General features: G+C 35.6%; 1 protein-coding gene across 2 annotated transcripts; it reads left to right on the top strand.

Moving 5' to 3' along the window:
• Positions 5563–9758, top strand: LOC109228766 (protein gamma response 1). Of its 2 annotated transcripts, XM_019393978.1 has the most exons (4): positions 5563–5738; positions 6277–6389; positions 7028–8434; positions 8746–9758. In XM_019393978.1, the coding sequence occupies exons 3-4, from the start codon at positions 7030–7032 to the stop codon at positions 9432–9434; spliced, it is 2094 nt and encodes a 697-aa protein (XP_019249523.1). In that variant the 5' UTR covers positions 5563–5738; positions 6277–6389; positions 7028–7029; the 3' UTR covers positions 9435–9758. The 2 variants fall into 2 exon arrangements, with proteins under 2 accessions (XP_019249523.1, XP_019249517.1); XM_019393972.1 differs by lacking the exon at positions 6277–6389.

The raw sequence follows: 12248 nt of genomic DNA, 5'->3' as shown, positions 1-12248 counted from the left end.
GTGGTGATCTTTGCCACTGAATATCAAATTTGTTGAATGCATTTCCAAAAGACTTGTGATGTTTCTCAAACTGTGAGAACTTTAGCAAGTGGGGGATCATGCGTGCATACATTTCAATGTGATTCATTCCTGCCTCATATGGCTCACTATATATGGAATCGTACACATCAATCTTTTTCTGATTCAAGTCCAATATCCCCTAAAGAAAATGTGTCACAACATCATTATCTTCTGAAGGAAACAGACATGGAAAAAAGATTTTGTCAACCTTAGTCCAAGCAATTCCACATCTACGCCTGTCACCCCACACACACATATGGTGTCAGAAACAATTGATTATCACCACACCAAAACTCATCTGTAGCATCTTCATTGAAATCCTTATACACAAGCACCATATTGTTATCAAAAGTATATCTGTAATTGTGCAACAAAAAGGATGGTCGTGAGGGTGGTAGTATTCCTTCTTTCTCAGATAATATAGGGCAATGTCAATATGCTTCATAAAAAGACAACAAATAAAACGAATCCATCAGTCATAAAATAATTTAAAATAAATAAATTAAGAATAAAGAAATTAAATGCCTTGCGAATCATCAAACCTTGTCATCAAGTACAAAGCTACTATCTGAAAGCTCAAGGAAGAACATTTTACTACTGATTATTTGATGATACAATTTGTATGGATTCTTTCTCACACCATTATCATCAGCATATATATCGGTTTGTTCCCTGAAAATTTTGAAAACATCAAAGTTAGAAGTTAGTCCTCATTTCCTAATTAAGGACATCTAGTCCTGAAGTTTGAGTTTCAAGTTGAAAAGTTAAGGACACTTGGTCCTGAAGTTTGAGTTTCAAGTTGAAAAGTTAAGGACACTTGGTCCTAAAGTTTGAGTTTCAAGTTCAAAAGTTAAGGACACTTGGTCCTGAACTTAGACTTACAAGTTCAAAAGTTCAGGACACTTTGTCCTGAACTTAGACTAACAACTTTGACTTAGAAGTTCAAAAGTTAAGGATTTCAATATAAATACACTTAGTCCTAAATTTAAAATTACAAGTCAAGAACACGAATTTAAGCAATTAATAAAAAAAATGAAATACATTAAGGGGCTTATGGTTTTTTGCGACCTTACCTTTTCTCCTTGCCCAACCACGCAATTAATTTCTTCAATAATTTTGCATCATCTTTGGCATAATGAAAAATACATCTACGAGTATATGTTGATTTTATCCGGCCCGAATTCTTGGGAATATTTTCATTGTGCGCCATCGATATTCCTGTTTTTCTTTCCTGATCAAATAGAGATTTCAACTGCCAACTAAGCTTCCTATGCCTTTTACCTCGACCAAGCTCTTCTTCAATATTTCCTTGAACCTCCATAGACAAACCCCCATCAATGCTCATTTGTGTACTTGGAGGAGTAGGAGTAAGAATAGAAAATGATGGACCATCATAACCAATACTATCTCTCTTCCTTTTCCTTGTATATTGGTTAAGAGCTTCATCTTTGTTTTGCTCTGCAGACAACACTCTATATATATATATATATATATATATATATATATATATATATATTTTTTTTTTTTTATTTATTTTATTTTTATATATATTAGTTTGCTGTAAGTCGTCAAATGAAGAGACAAAAACTAAGGACATAATTTTTGAAATGTACTAGCAATTTCATTATGAATATAATATTTAGGACACAATCAATACCTGTGTCGTCCACGCTACATTCTTGTACTTTTTCAACAGACATTGAGCTGACATATTGGTTGCACTTTCTTTATCTTGCAACTGTGCATTTTCTTTATCTTGCAACAGTTCTCCATGATCTTCGATTGCTATTTCACAAGATTTTGCAAAATATTTGCAAGAGTTAATACAATTAGTAATTGTTACTAATCTTTGATTAAAACAAATATGTATAAAATTAAAAAAAAAAACTCCGTCTAACATTTTGCAACTGTCAAGATCATGCCAGTTAAATCATTATCTTCACTAGCATTTTCTTGGCTTCCAATATTGTCGGTAAGAGAGCGAGGTGTAGAGAGATCATATGTTCCTTCTATACATTTGCAAATAATTTCACTTATGCTTGTTCCTTGGGTATTTTCCAAGTCTTGAGATTGTCCTCCACTTCTCTCTTGATAGTCCACTCCATTTTCTTCCCTTGCAGCTTCAAAAGATTTTATAACATTTATAATTAATACCCTTTACTAATAGTTTACTAAAACTAACATTCAACATATCATGAAAATTCCATCTAACCTTGATTGGCATCATTTTGAATTCCAAATTTCTTTTTAAGTGAGAGAGGTGTAGAAAGATCATATATTCCTTCAACACATTTGCATACAATCTCACTTACACTTGTTCCCAATGGATTTTCCAAATCCTGAGATTGCATTCCACATTTACAAATTGTTTCTGTTACTCCTATCTCTTTTGGATTTTCCCGGTCTTGACATTCTACTACTGCTTGAACTTCCACTCCATCAATAGATTTTGCATATATTTGTAATCACAAAAAAGTTTTTATATATTACGCTATTGAATATAAATTTCAATGACAACAAATTCAAAATCTATATCTAACCTTTCCCAATTTCAGTGCCAATATCAGTTTCATCTTCTAGATGCGCATCTCTATAATCGCTTAATGATCTTCTGCATGCACATCCGTATCATCACATTGATCATCACCTGCATCTTTGTTAATTGGAACAGTAGGTTCTGTATCAACTGCATCTTTACTACTTGGAACAGTAGATTCTCTCTCTATGTTCCTGTCATCAGGTTTGACAAGAATCTTCAACAAAGTATCAATCTTTGATCCTAGGTCTTTCTTTAAATTCTGTGAAAGAAATTAAGTTAAAAAGTTAAGGACATGTAGTCCTAAACTTCAAGTTACAAGTTAAAAAGTTAAGGACACTTGGTCCTTAACTTTGATTTCCAAGTTCAAAAGTTAAGGACGAATGGTCCTGAAGTTTGAGTTCCAAGCTCAAAATTTAAGGATTCATGGTCCTTAACTTCAAGTTTCAAGTTCAAAAGTTAAGGACACTTGGTCCTTAACTTTGATTTCCAGGTTCAAAAGTTAAGGACACTTGGTCCTTAACTTTAAATTCCAACTTCAAAAGTTAAGAACGAATGGTCCTGAAGTTTGAGTTCCAAGCTCAAAAGTTAAGGACACTTGGTCCTGAACTTTGAGTTGCAAGTTCAAAAGTTAAGGACACTTGGTCCTGAACTTTGAGTTGCAAGTTCAAAAGTTAAGGACACTTGGTCCTTAACTTTGAGTTACAAGCACTAAAATAAATGATATTACCTTGATGTCATTTTGAATCTTTGTTTCTGATATAGCTATTCTTTGATTTATTCTAGTAACTTCTGTGTGCATATCCTTTGTAAACTTTTCTGATAATCTGTGAATAAAAAACCATGAAAACAAAAAGTCTCTTAAGAAAAAATAATCAAATAAAAATACTAATGCTATTCAAAGACAGAAAACCTACGTTAACAATTTCCTTAAGCAAGGCTTCATCAAATTGTATGGAGGAAGGCATTGAACTTTGATCTTGAGACAATGGCTCTTGCACACTAACAGGCTCCGCATCTTCTTCAACAGAAACAAATGGTACCACCTCGATCAACTTATACACCTATTACATAAGAAAAAAAAAATGTAAGTTTTCAGAACTAAAACACATAAACAAAAAAAAAGTAGCTAGTAATCGAATTAACTTATCTTTTCATTATGGAAGTATTTTTTACACAGAGAGTCATATTATGGAGATTTCATATCCATATAACATAACATCCAAGGATACCCACATTCTCTGAAGTTCACAAATTATTTTTCCTGGAAAATTGGAAACACTTCCATAATCCAAACACAAAAAGCAAAAGGGAAGCCAAGTATAGTATAACAGTCCTTGTCTTTATCGTTCTCATTCTCATTCTCATTCTCATTCTCATTGGGCTTCAAACAACTCTTCAATGATTTTATTAACGTTTCATAACAAAGAGAGCCCCAGTTGAAAGAGGAGCAGAGTTTATTGTCATCTACAACTTTCATTAGCTGCTCGGATACATTCCGATTCTTGCGCTTCCCCATCAAAACAGATTCAACAAACCTACAAATGATGCAGCTGTACCATTTGGGTGACTAGTAATAAAATTAAACAAATCGCCTAACTCAATTCTTTCTTTCCCAGGGAAGTAGACTTTCGAAAGCCTATTCTCTTTTTCACGCACAACTATGAAGTCCACTGAAGAAGAACATTTTAAACCAGTAATTATATGAAATGCTTCACGTGAAAACTTTACTTCATGGTCAAAAACCTTGAATGTCATTGAATTAGGGTCATTGCTTACAATTTCTGAAAGCAACACACAATGAATAAGTTTAAAACAGAACTTCAAATTTTGCAATCGGAAAAAGTTTCCAAAAATACCATCCCTCAACTTCTTCCATTGCCTGTTCGACAAGAAACCTTTTATTGTTTCCTTATACTGTAAATCTCCTTTCCAATAGCTATTCAAATTACGCCAAACATCAAAGTCGAAAACACGATCTCTTTCCATTAGCACACTACAAAAGAAGGAAAAAGAACATTAAAAATTATGACTAAAATCCTGACCAAAGTAAAATGCATCTTAAAGTTAAGGACTTACAAGTTCAAAAGTTAAGGACACTTGGTCTTGCAGTTTGATTTCCAAGTTCAAAAGTTGAGGACACTTGGTCCTTAACTTTGAATTCCATGTTCAAAAGTTAAGGACACTTGGTCCTGAAGTTTGAGTTTCAAGTTCAAAAGTTAAGGACAACTGGTCCTTAACTTTGATTTCCAAGTTAAAAAGTTAAGGACACTTGATCCTTAACTTTGAATTCCAAGTTCAAAAGTTAAGGACACCTGGTCCTTAACTTTGATTTCCAAGTTAAAAAGTTAAGGACACTTGGACCTTAACTTAGTTAACTAAAAATTCATAAACACAGTTAGCTTATGAATTCATACGACTATTTTTATGAAATGTCCTTACATAATCAAATATATTGATTGAACTACAAACACATCTCAATACCAAAAATTTCTGAATAACTTCCTCACAAAAATTCGCTCCTTATTTGACACTGAATCAACTTATAATCATTATTTTTGAAATTTCACACATACTTGATGCCAAACACAGCATTGATCGCGATTACACATATACAAAAACAAAAATGCATAAAAGCAAAAAAAAATAAAAAAATACCAGTTCGATCGTTCAATGCAGAGAAGATGATGAAGAAGAAAGATTGATTGCAGCTGGTTTGCATGCAAGGACGATGCAGATACTGAGGAGCACGCGAAAGTTGCCTCTGAAATTTTCGCTCTCAAATTTTCCCTCTGAACGAATAAAACAATGGTTTGGGAATATAAGAATTGAAGAAAGGATAAAATTGTCTTTTCAAAATAATTTTAATAGAGTAATGGCTATTTTTATTCGGCACTAGAATTAGTGAATAAAAAATAAACACCACCTTACTTAGTGGCTACCACACACCATTTTTGCACAAAAATTGAATAGGCTCCAAAATCAAACCCAAAAAACAATTCCCGCTCCAATTTCAAAATTGTACTTGGAGAAAGTTCCCTTTTCCGGCAAGCTGACACCACTCTCCAAGGCTACAAGCGTTCTCATCTCCGTCGATCTCCGGCGAATTCTCGACGATCTCTTTTCCCGGCGAATCCGAGCTGTAAGTTCCCCTCTCTGTCTATGAATTGTCTCTCCTTCTGTGGATTTCCTAGAAAAGCCCTAATTCATTTTTCAGCTGAGATTTAATGTTAAAGTCCGATTTGTGAATCGAAATGCAATCTATACGTCTGTTTCCACTGCATAAATAAATCCTCAATTTTGATTTGCTTATCACGTTTTAATGGCTACAAAAATGTAATATGGTAATCGAATATCTGAAATTGCTGTTGGAGGAAGGTAAAATATAATAATGCTGTAAAAATGGAATACTTATTTATTGCTGATAGTACAACAAAGTGGAATATTTATTTGATTGTGTGAGTTTTGCAGAAACTGGAATGAAGGGTAATAAGTTGAGAGTTGTGCAAAATTTTTGTTTCAATATTTGTTAGGACAGTTTCTATCCATTTAGCCTTGAAAATGACAACATTTTATCAAAGAAGGCTATCCATGCAATACAATTGTCATAATTATTTGTGTGCCTTTGGGTTTTTGTTATCATCATTTTCTCAGCATTTGTAACTATGCATGTTTATCAGATGCTGGCATGTTAGAGATATCTTGAATCAATAAAATTCAACCTTGCACTTTTGGATAAATCAAATAAAGGAAGATCTGATCAAGCAAGGGGTGCATCGTGAGGTTGTTTTTGGTATGAAGGAAAGTCATCTTCATGGAAAATAGTTTCCTAAACTATAAGTGGTTTTCTTACTTATTTTGGGTGTTTGGTTGGTGATTAAAAATATTTTCCGGAAATCATCTGTTAAAGATTGATAGTATAGTGTGCAAATTTGATAGAGTTTTGATGAAAGTTTTTGAGTATTAAGAGTCTAAATGTTGTTTGGAGCAAGCGAAATGGAGCAAGAGTCACGCTATTTGTAATGACTTCCAATGTTCCATCCATAGATAATGGAAGTCACCATTTTGATGGAAAATGTTTCCGTGGAACTTTCTGAGAACAAAAACATCAGAAAATGACTTTCTCATGAAAATATTTTCAGAAAATTGTTTTCCATCTTAGCAAACACAAAACATCTTCTCGGAGCTCTCTGTAGAATACAGATCGTATATATTGAGAAATTTCATGGTTGGAGGAAGTCTTGAAATTATTTCTAACTGATTGATTTGCAGATAGTTCTAGAAATTTACATATTGTTTGATAGGAACATTAAGTGTTTTGCATCTGCAGTAAAACTCATCGAGGACAGTCCTTCTGTAAAGTAATTGGGATTCTTTTGCTCTTGAATCACAATAGCAAATGTCAGAATTTCATTTTGTATTTTTTTCCAGGTATGGCAGACCACCCACAACAGTCTCCACAGACAGCATATCCTGCTAATATTGCTGATGCAAAGTATGTTTCTGGACTTAGTACCATTCTTGTTGCCACTATCCAAGAAGCAAAAGATAGGATTTCTCAGATAGAGTATATATTCTGCAGTCAACTCTTCCCAAACTTCCAGTCTAATTCTAAAAGTTTGCAGCTAATATATTCTGAGGCAAGACACGCTGCAGAAACTTCGTGGAAAGAAAAGGAGAAAGATCTGTTGCGCCAGATGGAATTTATTCAACTTGAAAAGCAGGAAGTTCTTCAAGAAAACCAGTCTCTTAAATTGGAGAACACAAAACTGTTGGATTCTAAATTGTCCTCAGCTAATCATGTTAAGGAACTCCAAGATGAGTTGAAACAGAGAACTAGTGAAATAAACGATTTAAGGAAAGCAATCCAGAGATCATGTGCGCTTCTTGAATCAAGAGCCCCACTTGTATGCAAATATGAGAACCCACAGAGAGAACTTGAAGATAGAGTTCTCCTGCTTATGAAGAAACAACAAAGTTCAGAGCTTGAAGTTGGTAGGTTGCAGTTAGAACTCCAGAATAAGTCGAAGGAAGTTGATGGTGGACTAGAGTTACACAATAAGCTTGTCCAATTCGCTCAATCAAAGACTTCTTCAGCAGCATATAAAGAAAAGCAACTAAAAGAATATGAACAGAAGATGGACAAGCTTCTTGCTGAGCTTGAAACAACACAAAGAAGAGTAGATAAACTCGAAGAGGAACTTAAAGAGAAGACAGCTGCAGTAGAAAAAGGGATCGAGATGCAAGAAAATTTACTAAGCAAAGTTCAGTTGCTGGATGCAGAAATCATGAAGAATGAGGATTTGTTGAATCAGTGCAAGAATGAGAAACAACTACTTATGACCAAAGCAAAGAATCTGGAGACTAATGTTTATGATCTGCAGAAAGAACTCATGAATAAAAAGTCTGAGGTGGAGGAGAGAAGGAAGTTGCATGATCAGTTACTTCAACAAATAGATTTGTATTCTTTAGAAAGGTCAAAGACAGGGCAGGAGTTGGAAGAGCTTGAGAAGGAGAACCAAAAATTACTAGCCAAATTGAGAGACTCGGAGGAAAAGATTGATAAGCTTCAGGCAAATCTGAGAGAGAGAAGCAAGGATTCCTCTGAGGGGATGGAATTGCATGGGAAGTTACTCCATCTGATTCAAGCAAAAGAATCTGAGTTGTTGGCTGAGAAGAATAAAAGAAAGGATATGGTTACATCTTATAAAAGTCTGAAATCACAGTACAACTTTCTATGCGCAAGATATGGTCTTACTTCAGAGAACATGCACCAACAAAGCAAATTATCAGAACAAAGTGCATTACAGAATGACCAGAGTCCTCTAACTTCACGTGGTAAGTCTTATTCCTCTCCGGATGCTTGTGACATATAGCTAATTCTACACTCTATTCAACATGATGTATACATTTGCTGTGTCATTCCTAGTCTAGGGGACTTCTATTTGATTCCTCCCCGAAAAGAAGCTTGGTAATCAATCACCTAGTGATTGCTCACTTCTTTTTCCTTCTTCCTCGTTATCTATATCGGAAGATATGCCTATGCACAAGGAAGCTCGCTGTTTTAGCAAATTCTAAGTTTAATTTAATTTCCAAATGAATAGGAAAAGGAATTGTGCTAAACTAACAAATTATGCCATCTTTATTAGAGGTCAAACATAAAGTTCCCGAGGCTTCTGGTTTTGAACAAGAAGACAAACATGAAGTGCTGGACGATGACCAAGGAGTTAGCCTGATCCCAAGATCCAACTCTGTCTCACCTCCAACTTCAAGTGCCCTTGTTGCACCTAAAAATCCTGCCAATGTCAAATCTTGCCCACCAGCTGGTACCAAGCGTCCTGTTTCTTATTGGAGGGATACCAGGTCGCATCAAAGTCGAGTTGGACCTGATCCTCATGATGATTTTCTTGATACTCCTCTGGAGAATGTCAGAGGAAACTTAGGAAAGGTGATGAAGGATGAAGTGCAGAATCACCCGAAACCAAATCCCAAAGACACAAAAAATGAAAACTCAGATGATGAAACTCAGGAAATGAATGTAGATAATGGGCCTAAAAAGCAGCAAATGCTGCCTCCAACCAGGTCTGGTGCGACAGGCTTCAAATACATTGAACCCGTGAGAAAGAAAGCTGAACGAGAAAATTTAAAAGGGGTCGAATGCCAGCAATGTAAAAAGTTTTATGATGCTGTTCTCCCTGGTGAAGATAAGGACTCCAATGGTAATAGGCAAAACCTACGGTGTGAGCATCATGATGGAGTTTCAAGGCATCGATACCGGTATGCACCTCCTTTAACTCCTGAAGGATTTTGGAATATTGGGTTTGAATCTGAAATGTGAGCTCCTTGGAGAATTGTTTTCAGGCTCTCTACTGTAGAAAATTGTGAACTAGTGAAACTCTTTCTGCAATTCTGTTGTAACAATAATGACACTGATGAAAGGCTAATGCAAAACCTACATCAGTTTCTATTCTGATAAGCTCTCTTCCCAGTTGTAATTTGTTGGTATGATCCAATTGTTTTTAGGCCCTTTAAAGTTCAACTTAGAAATTTGTGAACTAGTAAAACTCATGGTTCATTCTGTTTTAACGTTAAAGAGACTGATGTAAATCCAGTGCAAAAGCTGCATTGTTTCTAATGAAAATAATGCTTTTTTCAGTTGTAATTTGTTTGTATGATCCGACCAATCAATGTATAAACTAGAAAGTATTAGAGATACTTGATATGCAAGCATCGACTAGTAGCTTTATGATTTTTGGGCCTTGGTATGGTTTGATGTGATGGTTTTGATATGCCAAAGTTGACAAAATATTGTCTAATTTCTTGTCAGATTATCTAGCCAAGTCTTGTTTAAAGTTGATTTTGTCAAACTTCTTTCAACTCGAGCTTAATCACTGTAGTGGTAGCATTTTGGTTTGAACATGTGGGTTGAGCGGGCTCATTGGATTTTGAAGTGATCATTCAAAATAGTACTCCACTAAACTTGTTGACAACTTTTGCACCTCTGTGCATGTAACATGGAGTGAATAACTTCTTGCAGTTAGTAGTTGAGAACAACTGCTAGTTTAGTATTTGGGACACTGGAGAACAGTTTATGGGGGCAATAATATAGAAATTCCCAAATTATTGCTGTCCAAATAGGTGCACATGCAAGGATGTTAGCGCACTTAGAAAGTATGCTAGTCCTGTTCTACCTGATCCTTTTCGAAGTCACGAAAACAAGTAGACTTTATATTATCAAGATAGACTTGTGGGCCTGCAAGGGTCGGATGAGTTGGTTGGATGAGTGGTTTCTCACGTGGGAGACCTGGGGTCGATTCCCCTCACCAACATGCACCTCAGTCAGAGCTCGCCGCACCAGGCTTGCCTAGTACGGTTCACATCTCATGTGTGGTTTGCGAGCTATTGCATAGTGTGATTTACATCTCCTGTGTGGTTTGCGAGCTATTGCATAATGAGAGTGCGGGTTTCCCTGAGAATTTTCCCAAAAAAAAAAAAAAAAAGATTTGTGGCACCCAAGACTCAGCCTAATTGTCAATGAGGTGGAATTAAAAATAGATGGTTTTTCTCTATCTGTTTAAACCAGAGTTACTTGACAGGTGAGAGTATGTATTACTCTGCGGAATAGAAATGTGCTCAAGCTAGCTAGCTCATACACTACCATTATCAATAGGAAAAACAAGATGGACTTATGCTCAAAGTAGAAGTTTGCCGAATATTTAACTACTTTATCTTTTACAAAAGATCTTAAGCATAGTTGAGGTGCATTTTTATTATGGCGAAATTTAAAGCATCGACCTGGCTGTGCCATTTTATGTGCAAATCTTGTAGGTTAGTTTTAAAAACCGGTAAATCTTTCCCATCTCTAATGGTAATATGGTAGAGTAACACCAGATGTGCGGTTGTGATCATAACGGGTATAATTTTGCAATTCGCTTAAGCTGTACCTATGACTAAATTATGTCACTTTCTGGTCGAAGCTAATGCGGTGCACAATTTGTGTGCATACTCTTTTGAAATGGCCGTTAGGAGGTGTGAGATGTTGACCATGACGAGTTTGAGAAGAGATTGAGGTAGGCCAAGAAGTAGTGGAGAGATGTGATTAGGCAGGACATATCGCTGCTTCAGCTTACTGGGGACATGACCCTTGATAGGAGGGCGTGGAGGTCGAGAATTAGGGTAAAAGGTTAGTAGATAGTTGGAAGTTTCTTAGTTGCTCACCAATAGTCTTAGTAGCACGCATGTCCCTTCATATTCTTAAATTTTATTGCATTATGTGGTTTTGTTCGCTCATGTATTGTATTCCCTGTTGTTATTTTGGTACTACTTATCTTTCATCTCCCTCTTTTTCTTCTCTCTTCCTTTTCTTGCTTTTTCCCTCCTTCTCCTTCTTCTTCTCCTTCTTCTCATCCTTTCCGAGCCGATGATCTATTGAAAACAACCTCTGTACCTTCATTAGATAGCGGTAAGGTCTGCGTACAGACTATCCTCCCCAGATCCCACACGTGGGAAATATACTAGTCAGTTGTTGTTGTACTCTTTCGAAATGGCAAATTGGATTTCGACAGTGTACTGAATTTTTCCCACGATTCGTGCAATTTAACTTGTTATAATGTTATTTGTCTTATTTTTTCAATTTAATAATTTAACTTATTACACAAACGACTTTTACGCTGTCAGGGGAAGAAGTTAAACTGGTCAGGATCACTAGTTATATAGGCAGTTGATCCTGCAATTGAGTATGTTGTAGGTATGAATAACACGTGAAATTCTGGTTGAATCTAAAGCGGTGAATAAATGGTGCCCCCACCACTCTTTCGAAGCGTGAAATTATTTCTTCCTTTCTGAATGAGTGATGGTTTTTATCTTTTCGGAAGACAGAAAATCATGTAAAAAAGAGACTAAATAAAAGTTCAACTTTCAAGTACCACAAAAGAAACTGCTCTGTTTGTATATCTTTTCCTTTTCTCTCATTTTTCACTTTTTCCTTTTGGAATTTGCATAACTAATGTTGCTGAAAGAAAGTGATAAAAAGTTCGTGAGCAGCGAATTTATTATTCTAGTGTGTCTTAAATGTTCCATAACTGTGACAAATCTTTTCAGGCTTTGCATTTATGTGTTGCACCGGATAGAAAGTAGGTGCAACTAAGGGTGA

This window comes from Nicotiana attenuata, chromosome 1, assembly GCF_001879085.1.
Source record: "Nicotiana attenuata strain UT chromosome 1, NIATTr2, whole genome shotgun sequence".
In the NCBI taxonomy this organism is placed as follows: Eukaryota; Viridiplantae; Streptophyta; class Magnoliopsida; order Solanales; family Solanaceae; genus Nicotiana; species Nicotiana attenuata.
The sequence above is the reverse complement of the archived record's forward strand: the minus strand, read 5'-3'. Positions and strand labels throughout refer to the sequence as shown.